Source organism: Pogona vitticeps, chromosome 2 (assembly GCF_051106095.1).
Source record: "Pogona vitticeps strain Pit_001003342236 chromosome 2, PviZW2.1, whole genome shotgun sequence".
Lineage (NCBI taxonomy): Eukaryota > Metazoa > Chordata > Lepidosauria > Squamata > Agamidae > Pogona > Pogona vitticeps.
In genome coordinates, this window is record NC_135784.1 from 23,796,781 (window position 1) to 23,813,938 (window position 17,158).

At 44.5% G+C, this 17,158-nt stretch overlaps 1 protein-coding gene across 1 annotated transcript in view; it reads left to right on the forward strand.

Moving 5' to 3' along the window:
* The first annotated feature begins 736 nt into the window (after positions 1–736).
* Positions 737–17,158, forward strand: part of LOC110089767 (uncharacterized) — a 30,378-nt gene continuing 13,956 nt past the window's right edge. The window contains exons 1-4 of the mRNA XM_078386830.1: positions 737–2,119; positions 2,323–2,377; positions 4,193–4,292; positions 6,016–8,033. Coding sequence (XP_078242956.1) covers positions 1,851–2,119; positions 2,323–2,377; positions 4,193–4,292; positions 6,016–8,033 — 2,442 coding nt within the window. The 5' untranslated portion in view covers positions 737–1,850. The remainder of the gene's footprint in view (positions 2,120–2,322; positions 2,378–4,192; positions 4,293–6,015; positions 8,034–17,158) is intronic.

Below are 17,158 nucleotides of genomic sequence, written 5' to 3' on the forward strand. Positions count from 1 at the left end.
CTAGTGGTTGGAGGTAGAACTTCACTGCAGTGTAATCTTGTGGAAAACATTTCCGTCATGATTCGCCTCACCTTTTTCATAAAAAAAGGACCCAAGGCGACTTACTTCATTAAAAACACTACATAAAAGATAAAAACAGCAAATTATTCAAATATTTTAAAAGAATGAAATAAACATTATATTAAAATGTTCGGTTAAAGCAGTACTAAAAGAGATTTAAAAGCCACAAAAATACAAACCATCCCTTTTTAAAAACCTCTCTTTACAAATGGTTGATTGTGGAATGTCCAATAACAAATAAAAAAACTCCAAAAGAGTTAGGGTTCAAGCATACTGGCTTAATCTACAAAAAAGCTGTGGAGAACTTGATTGCTCACCATATATGTGACATCATTGGTTCCCCTTGACATTTAGTCCAGTTGTGTCCAACTCTAGGGTACAGTGCTTATCCCCGTCTCCAAGCCGTAGAGCCAGCATTTGTCCGTAGACAGTTTGCGTGGTCATGTGGCCAGCACAACTAGACACGGAAAGCTGTTACCTTCCCACCGAGGTGGTACCTATTTATCTACTCACATTTGCATCATTAGTGATCCAATAAAGGTATTCTCTAACCTTGCACTATGTTTCGGTTTACCGATTGTATGCCTGCATTTTGTTTTAGACTCACAGAGGGACAGGAGGTGGCCACCTCTGGCTGAAGACTTACGGTAAATTGTAATGCATGGACAGCAACCTATTAATTATTTGGTATTCTGTTTTTACTGCCAGGAGGGGGAAGATGTGGTTTGGGGATTTCTCCCTTAGCTACAAAAGTATAAGGATATGCTGAGTTTCGGTTGCCCAATGTTGTAAGATTTTGTCCACAGTTCTTGGTCAGGATCTGAGGCAGGCTCACGCTATGTGGATCACATTATGGTGGGCTCTTCCCCCTCTGATTGTTTGCCTATCTTTCTGTCTTTTGTCCAGCAAAGATTAATTCAGGAAAGCCTTTGGTATGTAAACCAATTTTCTGATAAGGGGGGGGGGGGAATACAGCTTTGAAAATTTATATTTTTAAGCTAGGGGATACTGGGAGCTGTAGTGGAAAAAACACACCCCACTTTTTAAAGTCTAAGTGGGGCAAACTAATTGGTAGTGTGAACTAGATCTTTTCTGTGTTTTAATTGTGACTTTTGCCAGCTGGATTGCTCAGTGGTTTAACATCTGATTTGCCACTGTGCCAACTGGGAGAGGAGCCAGCCTGGGGGGCCTTGGGCAAGCTGTACTGGCCCAGGGTGTCCCCCGAAGAAGTGAAAGATAAACCACTTCTGAGTATTCTCTACCTAAAAACCCTGGAAAGGGTCGCCATAAGTCAGAATTGACTTGATGGCATATGACTATTATTATTATTATTATTCAAAAATACCAGGCACCGTCAATCAAAATTATAAAAACATTGACTGGTATTATATAACAGATACAAGCTTTAACCAAAAAAAACCTAAGTATTTATTAAATATTGGCGCAGTGTGCTGTTCCTAATTTTGCTTTTTTTGCTAGCTCTGATGGTGTGATTTCTGAGATCTGCAATTATAATTATTTTGTTTTAAATAAATTATTATTACTTTAATTGTGACTTGAATTTGTTGTTGTTGTTTTCCCTTGTGATCCAGATATTTTGAAAGCTGGACTTTTTCCCCCCTCAGTACCTTCTTTTTACATGGAAAGGCTGGGATAAACGAAATCCTCTGCATTTAGCTGTATGCCTCTGTTGGGTGTGTTTGTGGGGGGTGACCTTGATTCTTTGGGAAGAAAACAAGAGAGGCCCGGAGGTCTGTTCTGGATTATGTCCCTTGGCGGTGGCTGGCCAGATGGTCTCTAGCGTTGCTCGGAGAATACAGAGGGGCGGAGTTTGTCCTCCCGATTTCCTTTCTGCTCAGCAAAGCATGGGCAAGCGAGAGGCATCTGGGGGAGACAAAAAGAAAGAGAGAGAGAGAGAGAGAGAGAGAGAGAGAGAGAGAGAGAGAGAGAGAGAGAGAGAGAGAGAGAGGAGGCCTCAATCCCCAGACTTATTTTGTGTTGCATCCAAAGGGCAGCTCATTTCCAGCATGGAGGAGGTGCCATCAGGATTTTACGAAAGGTTGGATGATCAATATGCTTGCATTACTCATTCCCACTTTGGGGTAGGAAGTAATAAGTAGAAAAGAAAAGTAGGGGGTGGGTGCTTCGGATGGGTTGCCTTGAAGCAAGGCTTTGATAGGGCGCCCAGAAATATGGGAAAGCTTCAAAGAGTATGTTGTGCCCGAGCGAGAGAAAGAGAGAGCTTTCTTTATGTCTTTCCAGCCCTCGGCAAGGTTCCCAACGAGACCATGTGCAAGCAACGCGGGCAAAGGGTTTGGTAAACTGTGCTACCTTGGCTGTGTCTTTGTGGGTTGGGGAGGAAGCAGGCCAGAAGTGTGGAGGGAAGGATGTTGGGGTGGTGGGTCTACTTGCAAGATTTTGGAAATTCTACTGATAGAATATTGAAAAAGTGCCGGGGGGGTGATCCAAAGAAAGAGCAGCTGCTTGCGTGTGGGAACAGAGTTTGAAATGTCGCTTTTGAAAAAGCAACTTCTTAAGTAACTTCTTAAGCACTGCTCAGATCCTTTTAAGAGAGTTCTTTGTGGTAGCTTCGTTGTTGTTGTTGTTGTTTAGTCATTAAGTCGTGTCTGACTCTTCGTGACCCCATGGACCAGAGCATGCCAGGCCCTCCTGTCTTCCACTGCCTCCTGGAGTTTAGTCAAATTCATGTTGGTAACTTTGGTGACACTGTCCAACCATCTCGCCCTCTGTCATCCCCTTCTCCTCTTGCCTTCACACATCAGGGTTTTTTTTTTCAATGAGTCTTCTTTTCTCATCAGATGGCCAAAGTACTGGAGCCTCAGCTTCAGGATCTGTCCTTCCAGTGAGCACTCAGGGTTGATTTCTTTCAAAATGGATAGGTTTGTTCTCCTTGCAGTCCAGGGGACTTTCAAGAGTCTCCTCCAGCACCACAATTCAAAAGCATCAATTCTTCGGCGGTCAGCCTTCTTTTATGGTCCAGCTCTCACTTCCATACATCGCTACAGGAAAAACCATAGCTTTGACTATGCGGACCTTTGTCAGCAAGGCGATGTCTCTGCTTTTTAGCAGAGGTAGCTACTTGTTGCTAATTAGTCAAACACTAAATTGTGCCATTGTTCATTATTAAGTTAATGAGAAATTCATGAGCAAGATTCCAGTTATGTTTTGATTAATTTGTTTTTAAATAATCAAAATATTCAGAAGTGGTCCCCAAACTGAGTCATTTACACAACACAGCATTTAAGGAGTAATGGTGAAAGCTTTCTCATTACACTAGGCATAGATAATAACCATTACGTGCGGTCAAGTCAATTCTGAATCATGGGAACCTTTCCAGTGTATTCTAGGTAGAGAGTACTCAGAAGTGATTTATTATTCCCTGCTTTTGGGGGGTGTTCTGGGATAGTGCAGCTTGCCCAAGGCCACCCAGGCTGGCTTTTCTCCCAGGAGGCACTCCCAACCTCTGGCTCCTGCCTAAACCTCTGAGTCATCCAGCCAACACAATAACATTACTACTGACTTTGTTGTTGTTGTTAAATGCAATGAAGTTGGAATCCCCAATGAAGAAATACATTATCAATAACACTGTTATTTGTAATGCTTTTCCCCCCAGGTTCAGGGTGTGAATGAATGAGTGTTTAATTGTGAAATAGAAGAGCACTGACTTTTTGAGCAATCATAAGTGCTAAGATTTGTTCCACTGGATTTTAAATAACCAATAGGGATCTGTTGCCTGTATCTGATTCGTTTCTTGCTTGTCTAAATTGTTGGGTCAATTTTTCTAACCGTGCCAGAAATCTCATGCTCTTTTATATCAACTGTCTAGTCAAAATCCTTCTGTCTCTTACCCATCCCTTGTGAACCTGCAGGCAGAAAGAAGTCAGTAAGATCTTCCTGCAGAAAACTGGCATCATTCCCAGCAATAATCTTTAGCAGAGCTAAAATGGGATCCAGTGGTATTGTGTGATTGAGGATTTTCTTGATTTCATCCTGAAACGTTTATCCAAGATTTGTGTATCAAATAGGCACAGATTGGGCTAAGTTTTAACCTTATGAGAATGGATTTGACAGGCAGCACACAGACTTACTAGGTGGTAACTTTGTCTTCCAGATGCCAGTGAATTTCAAAGACATGGCCATGTATCTCCCGGATAGTCAAGGGCCTCTGTTGGAACCGGATCCGAGAACCTTGTACAAGAGCATCATGGAGGGTACGGTAGGAAAGTGGTTTTCCTGATTAGAGACACCTTAGCCACTTGGAGTAGATGTTTGGAGACTTAAAACAGAACTCTGTCCAGCTTTGCCAATATGTGTCTAATTTCTCCTATTTCCAGGTTTTGGGCTGTGATGGCCCATCCGTATAGCACCAACCCTTGCACAAAAAGAGGTGTGCTAGCCATTTTGACAGAATCCCACTGTTTGTAGATGTATTAAAAAATCTGGGGAGGGTGATTAAGGAGATAAAATAAATCTAGAAACATCTGGGTGGGCAATTGAACACTAAGAGATCGAATACACTAGTGGAGCCTCATGGCGCAGCGGTTAAACTGCATTACTGCAGTCAAGACTCTGTTCATGACATGACTTCAATCCTGAGAGGCTCAGGTAGCCAGCTCAAGGTTCACGCAACCTTCCATCCTTCTAAGGTTGGTAAAATGAGTACCTAGGAGAGAGGACAACGTGTACCCTGCATAATTAAATTGTAAACTGGCCAGAGAGTGTTTTAAGTGCTATGGGGTGATATATAAGCAGTACACACCTTGCTTTTTTGCTTTATCTAAAACAGGAGTCTATCCCACCAAATATTATGTTTTGTGGCTGATCCCATTTGTTTGTATCTCATGCTGCAAAATACACTTCGTTTTCTTGTATGTAAAAGTGCATGGCTATCAAATGTCATATTAAGATGACTGGGGCTCTCTGAAGATAGCAAGATTTCCCCTGTACTTCTGCAGTCGTCACAAAGCTTCGGCATGTTGGATACGTAGTTCACGACACTGTCTTAGCAATGTTTTTATACCTTTTGTTTAAAACGTAGGACATGAAACACACTTGGTAAAAGCAGTCTGAATCCCCTTAGGAAGCCACTTTACACCCTTACTATCTTTGGATAACCACTCCCTGAAAGTCCTAGCTAGTATGATCATCCTCTCTTTGGGGACTCTGGAGGTTGTTGTTAAAAAAAAAAAGGAATTTGTCACACTCTTGTCTGTTTACCTAGGCGACAATCTCACTTGACAAAAATAAAATACAAGTGCTGCAGTACTCAGGCAAGCAGTTTCTGGTTTTGCCCAAGGTGCTCCTTGTGTAGCAAGTCACACCCTGGTTGTGAATTCAGCCACACACATTCAGTCACACAAGAGACACCCTAGCAAAGGGGGGAACACTGCTTGCAACAATTGCCATTGTGTGCATGGTTTTTCAGAACAGGATTCCAGTGTTAGAATTTTTACATTGCCCTTTAAAGAATGCCTTGAATATAAACTATTTTTATATTGCCCTTTAAGCTGGTTGGATAATTCTGTGATTTAGGTCTCTGGCTGTAGAGCCAGAGGTTTGGAGTTCAAATCCCCCCTATGTCTCCTGTGAGGAGAGCCAGCCTGGGTGGCCTTGGGCAAGCTGCCCAGTCCCAGGGCTCCCCCTAGAGGAAGGGTTTGGTGAACCACTTCTGAGTATTCCCTACCTAGAAAACCTTGGAAAGGATCACCATAAGTCGGAATTGACTTGGTGGCACACCATTATTTTATTATAATAACATTATTTTATTAATACAAACCTAATAAAACCACATCTAGACTATAGCATGACGATTTTGCAAAAATAGGTCGAGAGAACAGAGAAACGATATTTTTGTAGGGTTTCCCTCCCCCACCCACCCCCAAGTTCCACATGTGCAATTGTCTCTTTCTTTCATGTTTGGTTTTCTTCTGACAGGTGACGGACAGGCAAATGAGAACAAAGAAGGACTCCAGACACAACGATCTGAGCAAAAGCTGCAAACCAGGACATCACTGGGGTTAGCAGGAGAAGATGACCCCTTGTGTTTTGAGAAAGGGGAAAGCGTTGTGAAACATCACAGGCAGGAGAAGCAGCTGGAGGCCCACCTAGAAAACAGAGCCAGTAACACCATTCCTTGTACTGGGGGTCTTCAGGTTATCGGCAAAGGCCCCATTCGAAAGCGTAATCGCAGGTCTAAGGGCCCAAGGTCCTGCAATGAGTGTGGGAAGATCTTTGCTCAGGCTTCAAACCTTCTGGCGCATAAAAGAATCCACACAGGTGAGAAGCCCTATAAATGTGTGCACTGTGGGAAAAGCTTCACTGAAAGGTCAAACCGTAATAGACACCAGAGGACCCATTCGGGAGAGAAACCCTATCAGTGCATCGACTGTGGGAAAAGCTTCAGCTTTAAATCTGACCTCGTGCGACATGGGATTACCCACACAGGAGAGAGGCCTTATAAATGCTCAGACTGTGGGAAAAGCTTCAGCCACGCTTCCACCTTGATTAGGCACGAAAATATCCATACGGGAGAGAAACCGTATTCTTGTACGGATTGTGGGAAAAGCTTCACCCAGAGTTCATCCCTTCTGGCCCACAGAAGGCTCCACACGGGAGAGACCCCGTTCATCTGCCCCGTGTGTGGGGAAAGTTTCAATTGGAAGTCGCACCTGATCACGCACGAGAGAACCCACACAGGCGAGAGGCCCTACCGATGCTCAAAGTGTGGGAAAAGCTTCATCGAAAAGTCCAAATTGAACCGACACCAGAGGACCCATATGGAAAAGGAAGTTCATGAATGTACAGAGTGCGGGAGAACTTTCAGCACGAGATCGAACCTTATTAGGCATGAGATAGCTCACAAGGGAGCACAGTCCTTCTTGTGCCTCAGTTGCGGTAAGTGCTTCAACCAGTTGTCCAAGCTGGTGAGGCACGAGAGGGTCCACACGGGGGAGAAACCTTTCTCCTGCTCGGACTGCGGGAAGTGCTTCAGCCAGACCTCCGAACTCCTCCGGCACGAGAGAATCCACACGGGGGAGAAGCCGTACAAATGTGCCATCTGTGGGAAATGCTTCAATCGTAGGTCGCACCTCAGTACGCACGAAGCCACCCATCTGGGAGGCCAGCCGTACGAATGGCCGGGTGGCGGGGCAAGCTACGACAACAGCTCCCTCCTGATCGCCGGTCTACGTCCTCCTGAGAGGGTCTTTTTGGAGGGCCAGCCCTACAGATGTCTGGATGGTGGGAAAAACTTTGCCCACAGTTCCCTGCTCATTGCCAGCATGAATCCACACGGGCAAACTCATATAGGAGGCCAGCTCTACGAATGGCCAAACAACGAGACAAGCTACAGGCACTGCTCGCTGATCCTTACAGGGGTGAACGCACAAGAACGAGGGCGGGCAGAGGACCAGCCGTACAAATGTCCAGATGATGGAACATCCTACAGTCATAGCTCGTTATTTATAAACAGAATAAACACCCACGAGAGAATCTGCACAGCAAGTCAACCCTATAAATGCCTAGGGAGGGATAAAAACGGTATCGATGCCTCACTCTTCACAACGGATGTGAGCCCTCAGGAAGAGGAGAAGGTCTTTAAATGTTCCGAGTGTGGAAAGAACTTCAGTTGGAGGTCGCACTTCATTCGGCACAAAAGGATCCACACAGGAGAAAAACCCTACTGTTGCCTCGACTGTGGGAAGAGCTTCAACCGGCGGTCACACTTGGTGAGGCATGAGAGGACTCACGCCGGATCGAGACCAGATTCTCAGTCCGAGGAAGATGCTTCTGTTCAGGATCTCGTTGTCATAAACCCACGTGAATCCAGGCAGGAGGGAAGTCGTATTGGCGCACCACCTCCCGAGGAGGCTTGTGTTGTGGCTCCTGGCACAGTCCAGGTGGGAAAATTCAGTCAGGAAACAAAACTTCCAAGCGTTCAGCACAGTGGCGTGTGATGGGAAAAGTTCAGCTGGAAGCCAGACAATAGGTGAAATTTTGGCTGTAGTTTATCCAGATGAGGCGGTAAAATGGATGCTAGACTTAACAGTAGTCAAGACTGCAAGGGGGTGGCTGTACAGCCGAAGACCCTCCCATGTAAAACAGTCCTTGCACATAGAAAAGTAGCTTGTCAAGAAGAAAATTCTAGGCTAGCTTTTCTCTCACATGCGTGTTCAGGGATGGTTTCCTTTCCCTGCAGCCTGAAGGGATCAAGTCGAGGACCAGTTCTAACTTGTCATCTGCTTTTTATACGTAGAAACCCTCTTCATGATAAGAGTGTGGAAAGGGTTGTCAAAATCTTCAAAGAGTTCATAATGGAGCAAAGTCACTGGACTATTGACAATGGTTCCCAACCTTGGGTCCCTGGATGTTCTTGGACTAAAATACAGTACCCAGAAACCTTCACCACTAGCTGTGCTGGCCAGGATTTCTGGGAGTTGTAGTCTGAGAGCCCAAGGATAAGAAGCACTGGGCTAAGAGAAAAGCAAGATATCTGTAGGAAAGCCTCTGCAGGGCCTCAAATCTTGCTACCTGCCAGAAAGAATTGTTTGAAGAAAAGCCTTAATATTTTCCTGATGGCCCCAATCCAGCAAAGTACAGTCCATTGACTATTTTACGATGAGGCTTTATGCCTGTGGTGTCACGCCAATTAGCTATTATCAACCGGAAAATTAATATAGGACGAGGCAGGATTGCTAAATTAAACATCCACAGAGAGTTCTCCGTTCATTTTGGGAACTGCATTTGTGAGATTGCCTTTTTCCCAAAGGAAACTATTTATTAACTAGCCTTATTAACTACCTTTGTTAGTCTTTAGATATATTTATATTTAAAAGGAAGATGGATGGTGCTTTTCATCTCTCCCTTTCAATTTTTTTTCCAGTAGAAGGAGGACGGAGAGCAAAGGTCCCTCCAGATGGGGTTTGGCTCCCACCTCTGAGGCCCATGGTTGGGAATAGTGGGAGCTGCTGTCCAACCAAACTGGGGGATTGAGGGCCTAGTTTTTTCCCCCCAAGCCCTGTTGTGGTTGAAACGGTAAAACCATTCCAGGGGCTGTAACACTGAGGTTGTAGAGCTAATGGCTCCTCAGAATTAAAAAAGCTTCTCGACCTGAATGTCAGGGAAGATAAGCCAACAGAATATGGCATCTTAACACATTTTATTTGACGTAAACGTTTGTAGGCTCCTGTCTCCTTCACCAGAGCCAAACCACGAAAACGTAGGCCAAAGGAAAATGTATTAACTTCCAGAGGTCCAAAAAACTTTCTGTTTTCGCTGCCACAGGGCTGTCCTACTGTAGATTAAAAAAAGTATTCTTGCTTTCCACTTCCTTGATAGGTTAGTTTTGTGCCTGCCGGAGAATGTACCGCCAACCTATCTGTCTCTTGTTCTCTGAATTTAGGAACCCGTTTTACCACCCTCTATGCTATCCACTAGTCCTTGCACCCTACATTTCTCTTTTAGAGAAAGCACTTCTGTCAAGGAAAACAGTATGCAACCCACCCACGCAGCAGCTGGCCACCCATAATGGCTGCATCTGTAGGGTACATATTATGGCATTGACTCTACAGTGCGTTCCGTGAAGCAATACCACAGGCATATGTGCGGCCACCGTTTGGCCTGTAGGGTGCTGAATGTTTGGCTTGCCAGCAGATTTGGACCCCACTTCCCACGTTCCATCACAATGGACATGCTGCCTTGAATTTCTGTCTCCCAAAACATCTGAAGGACCAAGATTTCACCTGTCCCTGTTTTTTTCTGCTTGCCAACCCAGTCGTGATGACCCAGCTCATGCATCCAGTCATAGGTTCCCAAAGTGGTCTATATGGGCCCCCCGGGGGTCAATTTTGACTTGCAGGGAGTCCATGTCAGAGAGAGAAAAAAATTGGGGGTGCAAGTTTAGACTTGTATCAAAGCTTTGCAGGGGGTCTATGGAAAACAAAGTAAGTCGGCAAGTGGTCTGCAGGTCAAAAAAGTTTGGGAACCTATGAATGGACCCAAATGTGAGATCCTGTTCTTTCCTCCATTGGAAAGTCATCTTTTTGCACAGCAGGCAAGAAGGCAGTTCTCATCTACGGTCTCTCTCCCTTTCGGCTCTGCATGGCCAGAACAGATGGGGAGGTAGGGAAGGGGAACTAGAGAGGAGAGGAAACATTTATAGAAAACAACGTTCTTCTGACAGGTGCCTTCAGTTGACATCGGGAATGTACTCCCCTAATCCACTGCAGATGGTGACAGCAGCCACGAAATTAAGAGACGCCTGCTTCTTGGGAGGAAAGTGATGACAAACCTAGACAGCATCTTAAAAAGCAGAGACATCACCTTGCCAACAAAAGTCCGCATAGTCAAAGCTATGGTTTTTCCTGTAGTGATGTATGGAAGTGAGAGCTGGAACATAAAGAAGGCTGACTGCCGAAGAATTGATGCTTTTGAATTGTGGTGCTGGAGGAGACTCTTGAGAGTCCCCTGGACTGCAAAGAGAACAAACCTATCAAACTTACTGGTTTGAGAAACAATTAGTACTGTACAGCGTATTTCTTATGCACATTCCCCTCGATGGTTTTCACAAGACTCTTCTGTCAACAGGACAGCCTTTCCAGGAGAGCAGGATGCCTTTTTTTTGTATTGTTTCCTATTGTAACAGATGATAATCTTGCATTTATCATTCCAAGCCTATCTTGAATTGCGTTTGAACAGGTTGTCTTCCAGACTCCAGATCGTGTGGCCTGATCTGTAACTTAGGGCATTAAGAATTTTTTTTATTGCCAATTTTTAAATTAAAGTTCTTTTAGACAAATATCACTAAAGGCTTGCTCTCTGTTTCTGTTAACATCTGATTAGGCATCTTTCAGTCTCAAGAGACTATGGTAATGTGCTCTGTATGGAGGACTTGGAACAGTGTCTAGTGCGGCTGAGGAGGCCAATTCGAGAGGAATACAGTGGTGCCTCGCTTAACGAGTGCACCGTATAACGATGAATCCGCATAGCGATCCCCTTTTCGGGATCGCTAATGCGGAGGCATACCGATCGTTCCAATGGGCAAAACTCGCATAGCGACGATCGGTAAGCGTTTCGCTTACCAATCTTCGCTTTGCGATGCCCGTGGATCAGCTGTTCGGCGGTTCTAAAATGGCCGCCGGATGCCCGAAATGGCTGCGCACAGCGTTTTCGCGCCCTCCCCTCGCTTATCGAGGGCGCGAAAATCGCTGTCGCTATGGAGGAAACTTTGCTGAACAGTAAGTTTAGGGCCCATTGGAACACATTAAACGATGTTTAATGCGTTCCAATGGGTTTTTACGTTCTGTTTAGCGATGTTTTCACATAGCGAGCGTTAATCCGGAACGGATTAACCTCGCTATGCAAGGCACCACTGTAATCGCTTACACACTGGAGACAAACACAGTCTCCCCTGTCCAGCTCCCTAATTTTGCTGGTTGCGGGACTACCTCTTTGCCTCGGCCTGCTGGACAAGGGTCTCTTCAAATTGGGAGAGGCTGTGATGCACCGCCTGTTATTATCTATAAAATAGGTTTTAGATAGCTGGAGGTCTTAGGCATGCAATTCTTAGCACTAAAGTCTATGGTAGGTCTTCTATTATCTTTTTAAACATGTATGCGAGAAAGCTCTCTCTCTCTCTTCCAGTCCTTCCTCAAATCCCACTTTTTAAGGAGCTTCACACCGTAGTGGTTAAACTGCAGTAGTGCATTCAGTCAGAGACTGCTTATGAAATGAGTTCAGTCCTGATCGGCTCTGGTAGCTGGTCAGAGTTGACTTAGCCTTCCATCCTGCTGACAATGTGTGGCCTTCACAATTAAATTGTAAACCAGCCAGAGAGAGAGAGCTTTATGTGCTCAGGGGCTCTGTATAAGCTGCACACCTTGCTTATTGTTTCCCCACCCGAACTCCTTTGACTTCATAGTCCGACAAGTTTCATTGACCCACAAGGGCTATATTTTAAGCAGATGCCACTCACTGCCTTTTCCAGTAATCTTTTAATCCTATGCGCTTTCAGCTTCTGTCAGCTCTGTGGAGACATAGACTTATTTGTTTTATTAAACACTTCAAAAGGATATACAGAGGTGTGATATATAATTCGTAGTTTACTACAGCCTTCCCTGGAGAAGCTTGGGGCAGTGGGTGTCCCATAATTGGCTTTCATCCTCACAACTTTGTGGATCAGGCTGGAAATAAAGATAGCAGATGGTTTGAGATCACTGTGTTAATTTCACAACTGAAGAGGTATTTGAACATGTTTTTATTAAAATCAACTACTAACTGCTACACTACACTGTTCTCCTTTCCTTTATATTCCAAATTGGGGATGATATACTGTTAATTTTAAATTACTGTACTAACAGATTAAACTCTTATTTCAGTCCTCAAAAGAGTTTACATGCCCATGCTTGAAAGCTGCACCCAGTTAAATCTATACTTAGGCAACAACAGCTGAAATTCTGTTGATTGGTGTATTAAGTTGCACTAGAGTAGGCCCATTGATATGCAAGTTAAAGCAGCTACTATGATGGTATCTGAGCTTGGAAATAATTGGTCAGATTTAATTACAGTGGGGTCTTGACTTGAGAACTTAATCCGTATTGGAAGGCGGTTCTCAAGTCAAAACGTTCTCAAGTCAAATCTGCATTTCCCATAGGAATGCATTGAAAACCATTTGATCCGTATCTGCTCTTTTCCGTCCATAGAAACTAATGGCAAGCTGCTATTCCGCCTTCGACCACCAGAGGGGGATATTTTGTTTCTTTTTTTTCTTAGGTCAAGAAAGGTTCAGGGAAGGCAGGGAAAAGACAGTCCAGGCAGTCCAGTACCAGGCAGTCCGAAGACTGTCTCCCAATCCACTCTCTAAATGCTGGGAGGAATGAGGAAGCAGACAGGCACCCTTTTCACTGGCCAACAGTTAACTGAAAGTTCACTTTTTGCACTTTCCCTGCCTCCCACGTGGGTTTTTTTCAGTTCTTAAATCTAAGTACTTAAGTCAATATTTTCCTATGAGAGCGGTTCTTAAGTCAAAATGTCCTTAACTCAAGCCGTTCTTAAGTCAAGACCCCACTGTATGTGCTAATGATGTCCTCTTCCCTTGACAAGATGCGATAAGTTTATCTTTTAGCAAACAGCACTATCGGGAGCTTGGAAGTAATAATGCTCCTTAAGCCATTATCCTTGTCTCTCAGTAAGGCTTAGGAAGGATCATGGCTGGCTAACAGCACTCATTTTTCCAGTGGTATAATGAATAAGTACCTTGGTTTTGTTATTAATTGCAGTGAGTGGGGACAAGAAGAAAATGGTGAGGTTTCTAGGAAGTGTCAGGAATTGAACTCGGCATCCCATGGATGCAAAACAGGTTCTCTAGCACTGTTACCCTTAGACCAAACTTCTTGATTCAGAGTACGTGGAGAGGGAATGGGTACCATTATACAATATCCATGGAGGCACTCAAAATACAGTGGTGCCTCGCTTAACGATCTTAATTGGTTCCAAAAAAATCATCGCTGTGGGAAAACATCGCTAAGCGAAACACGGTTTCCCATTGAAATGCATTGAAAACCGGATAATCCGTTCCAATAGGAACGGATTGCTGTTCTTAAGCGAAAATCACCATAGGAAACATCGCTAAGTGAAACGCGGTTCCCCAACTGAAATGCATTGAAAGCCATTAAATGCATCTCAATGGGGGGGGGAATTCAACAACAAATTAAAAAAGTCAGAACAAAGTCAAATTTGGTTAACAAAGGGTTTATTAAGTGCACTTTATGATTTCAAACATTTTACACAGTAAACTTTAACTTTATAACATTTAAAAAACAGCAAACATGAGGCTGTTTAAACCATCGTTACGTGAAACAGGGGACCCAAAAACCTAATTGTTATGCGAAGCATGGTCCCGAAATTGCTAAGCGAAAATCGCCCATAGGAAACATCATTAAACGGAGCGCAAAAATGCTCCGAAAAAGTCATTGCTAAGCAAATTCATCGTTAAACGAAGCGCTCGTTAAGCGAGGCACCACTGTACTCTGTTTCATGAACCGTCCTGTTTCTTCTGTCTCCCTTACAAGCAATTTGGACATGGGGAGAAAGGTGGCTTATAAATGAAACTAAATCATCACTCAATCACCATAGCCATTTTGAATGGAACAGTTCCTAAATGATGGATTCAAACCAGTTTCCAAAAGTCTTCGACAATGTTCGTTTCAGATTTATCCTTACTGTGAAGGATCAGCTGCAATACCTTGTACACTTTATTCCTCCTAATGAACTAATGAAATCGCAGCATGGGCAGAACCAGGTATTCCTCCCAATTCCTCTGTCCCTTTTTTTCCTGCCTCTGAGACAGATGAAGGTAATGGACAGAACCAAACCGAACAGGCTGCCACCTCCTATGCTGTTGGGTAGACTTCCCCTGATCTGGGAGTTTTCCAGCAACACTGTATTATAACAACCACCGTTCCCAGCCATCAATGAGCCACTAATTGGGTTTTTAAAAGTCAGCTGGCTGGATAGCTCAGTGGTTTAGATATCTGCAGAGCCAAAGGTCAGAGGTTCGACTGTGATGAAGTGGACAAAGTGACAGGCTTAAGAGACCTGTGTTCAAATCCTTGGCCAATCATGCAAACTCCCTGGTAGCGCAGAACTAGTAAAACCAACTCCTTAAATATCTCACATACTCCGAAAACTCTGTTAGAGAGCCATTGCAATTCAGTCCTAACTTGAAGTCACATAACAACAGTCAAGTCGTTAATTAAAGCAGAATGGATCAATTAGTTCAGTAAACTGCAATAAAACTAGATTAAAATTTAAATCTAACCTTCCAAGCTGTGTCCATGGTCTGTCCTTGTTGAATCTGCAGCTGTTGCATCCTGCTCTTGCATTTTTACCATATGACACACAAGCAGAGCTTGGAAAAATTACCTTTTTGAGTTATGATGCCAAGAATCCCCCGTCAGTGTTGGGGGATTCGGATTTGTTGTCAAAGTCATTTTTTTTCAAGCTCTGCAGGTAGGTGTGTATAAATACAGTAGGATCCTCTATCCACGGGATCTGCATTCATTGATTCACTCATCTGCTGGCTGAAAATACTAAATAAAAAACCCAGAAATACCTATTTATACTGTATTTCCACTGTGTATTTACCAGAGCTAGAAGGAGCCAGAGACCATGCAATGTATAGCATTGGATACTTGCCTTTTTTGGCATCCGTTGGGTGCGTTTGGAAGTACTGTATTCCCCTGTGGATCTACTCATCTGTCTGTCTGTCTGTCTGTCTGTCTGTCTGTCTGTCTGTCTCTTCCTTCCTTTCTGTCTTTCTTTCTTTTTTCTGTTTGTGTCTGTCTGTCTGTCTGTCTGTTCCTTCCTTCCTTCCTTTTTTCTGTCTGTCTCTTCCTTCCTTTCTGCCTTCCTTTCTTTCTTTCTGTCTTTCTTTCTTCCTTTTTTCTGTTTGTGTCTGTCTGTCTGTCTCTTCCTTCCTTCCTTCCTTTTTTCTGACTGTCTCTTCCTTCCTTCCTTCCTTCCTTCCTTCCTTCCTTCCTTCCTTCCTTCCTTCCTTCCTTCCTTCCTTCCTTCCTTCCTTCCTTTCTTTCTTTCTTTCTTTCTGTCGTGAATTCTTCCTTATTTATTTATTTATTTATTTATTTATTTATTGGACTTATATACCGCCCCGTAGCGCTGCAAGCACTCTCCGGGCGGTTTACAATTTTATTATACAGGCTACACAATTAATCCCAGAGGAACCAGCACAAGACTTTGCTTCCCTTTCGCAGCGCTGAAATTTCCGTCCCTTGCGCCCGAAGGAGCGAATGCAGACGACCAAGGGGGGGGGCGGGGGTGAGGGATGGAGGGAGGGCAGCGTCTGCTCCCGACTGAGGGCAAGGGAGGGCGAAGGGGGCGGCTTCGGGGGTGGCCACTGAGCATGCTCCCGCCCCTTTGAGCATGCTCAGTGGTCCGGCCAAGGAAGAGAAATTTGCAGAGCGCTGACGGTGCTCCATTTGCATCGGGGGGAAGAGTTGCAACGCGGGCTGCATCCTTCCTTCCTTCCGTCCTTCCTTCCTTCGGCTCAACTTCTGGGTGAGGGCAGCTGTGGGGGGGGAATGTCTTTATTTTGCTCCGGGAGAAACAAACTGCGTCTCCTCCTTGTTTTGATCGGGTCTCAGTGCCATTCCTGCCTTGTCTTTCCCTTTTTCTTTTACTGGAGGGAGGGGGGGGCGATCGATCATGTTCTGGGTGCCTTCTTCCCCCTACTTTCAACCCCCCCACCCCACCTTTTCCTTCCTGATTGCATTTCTTGTGGTTCCCAATAGAAATGTTTGTACTCATCCTACACATGCATAATTGATTGAATTTAACAGGCTTGCTCTCTTCTGCAGAAGGGGACCCCAGTTTAAAAATTCAGGATAATATGGCTTGATTTTTCGAGATTTGATTTTAATGCAGCTGCCTCCTCCCAGATATCTTCTGTGATTCCTTTGTCTCAACGCTGATTGCAGCCCAGATTATTTGAAGCTTCAGACAAGGGTGGATTTTTTAATATCTTCCCCGCCTGATCAATCTGTATGCAAGAACTGGCCATGCGGAAAGCTGCCTTGGATTCAGATGAAGGTGGAGGGAGAGATATTGCCGGAAGAAATATCAATAATTTAAGATATGCAGATGACACCATCTTACTGGCAGGAAAGCAGCCGCCGCAGCGACTTGAAAGGACTATTGATGCATGTTGTGAAAGAAACCGGGGCAAAAAGCAGGGCTGGGGAGGGGGGGTTGAACATGACAGGAGGGACAAAGAGCAAGGTGGTGACGGAACAGTGGTGTAACTTTACTCCTGACAGTGATGGAAACTGAAATGGTTAAAGGTTTTCTGCATTTGGGCTCAGTTCTCAATCTAAAAGGAGGCTGGACCCAAGAAACGGGAAGACTCAGACTCGGAACACGGCTATGAAAGACGTTAAATCTTTAAAAGTAAAGATGTGCCAGCCAGTAGGAAGAGAGGACAGCCAAATGTGAGAGGGAATGATTCATTCAAGGAAGCCATGGTCTTTAGTTTACAAGAACAGGACTTTTTTTGGGGGGGAGTCAT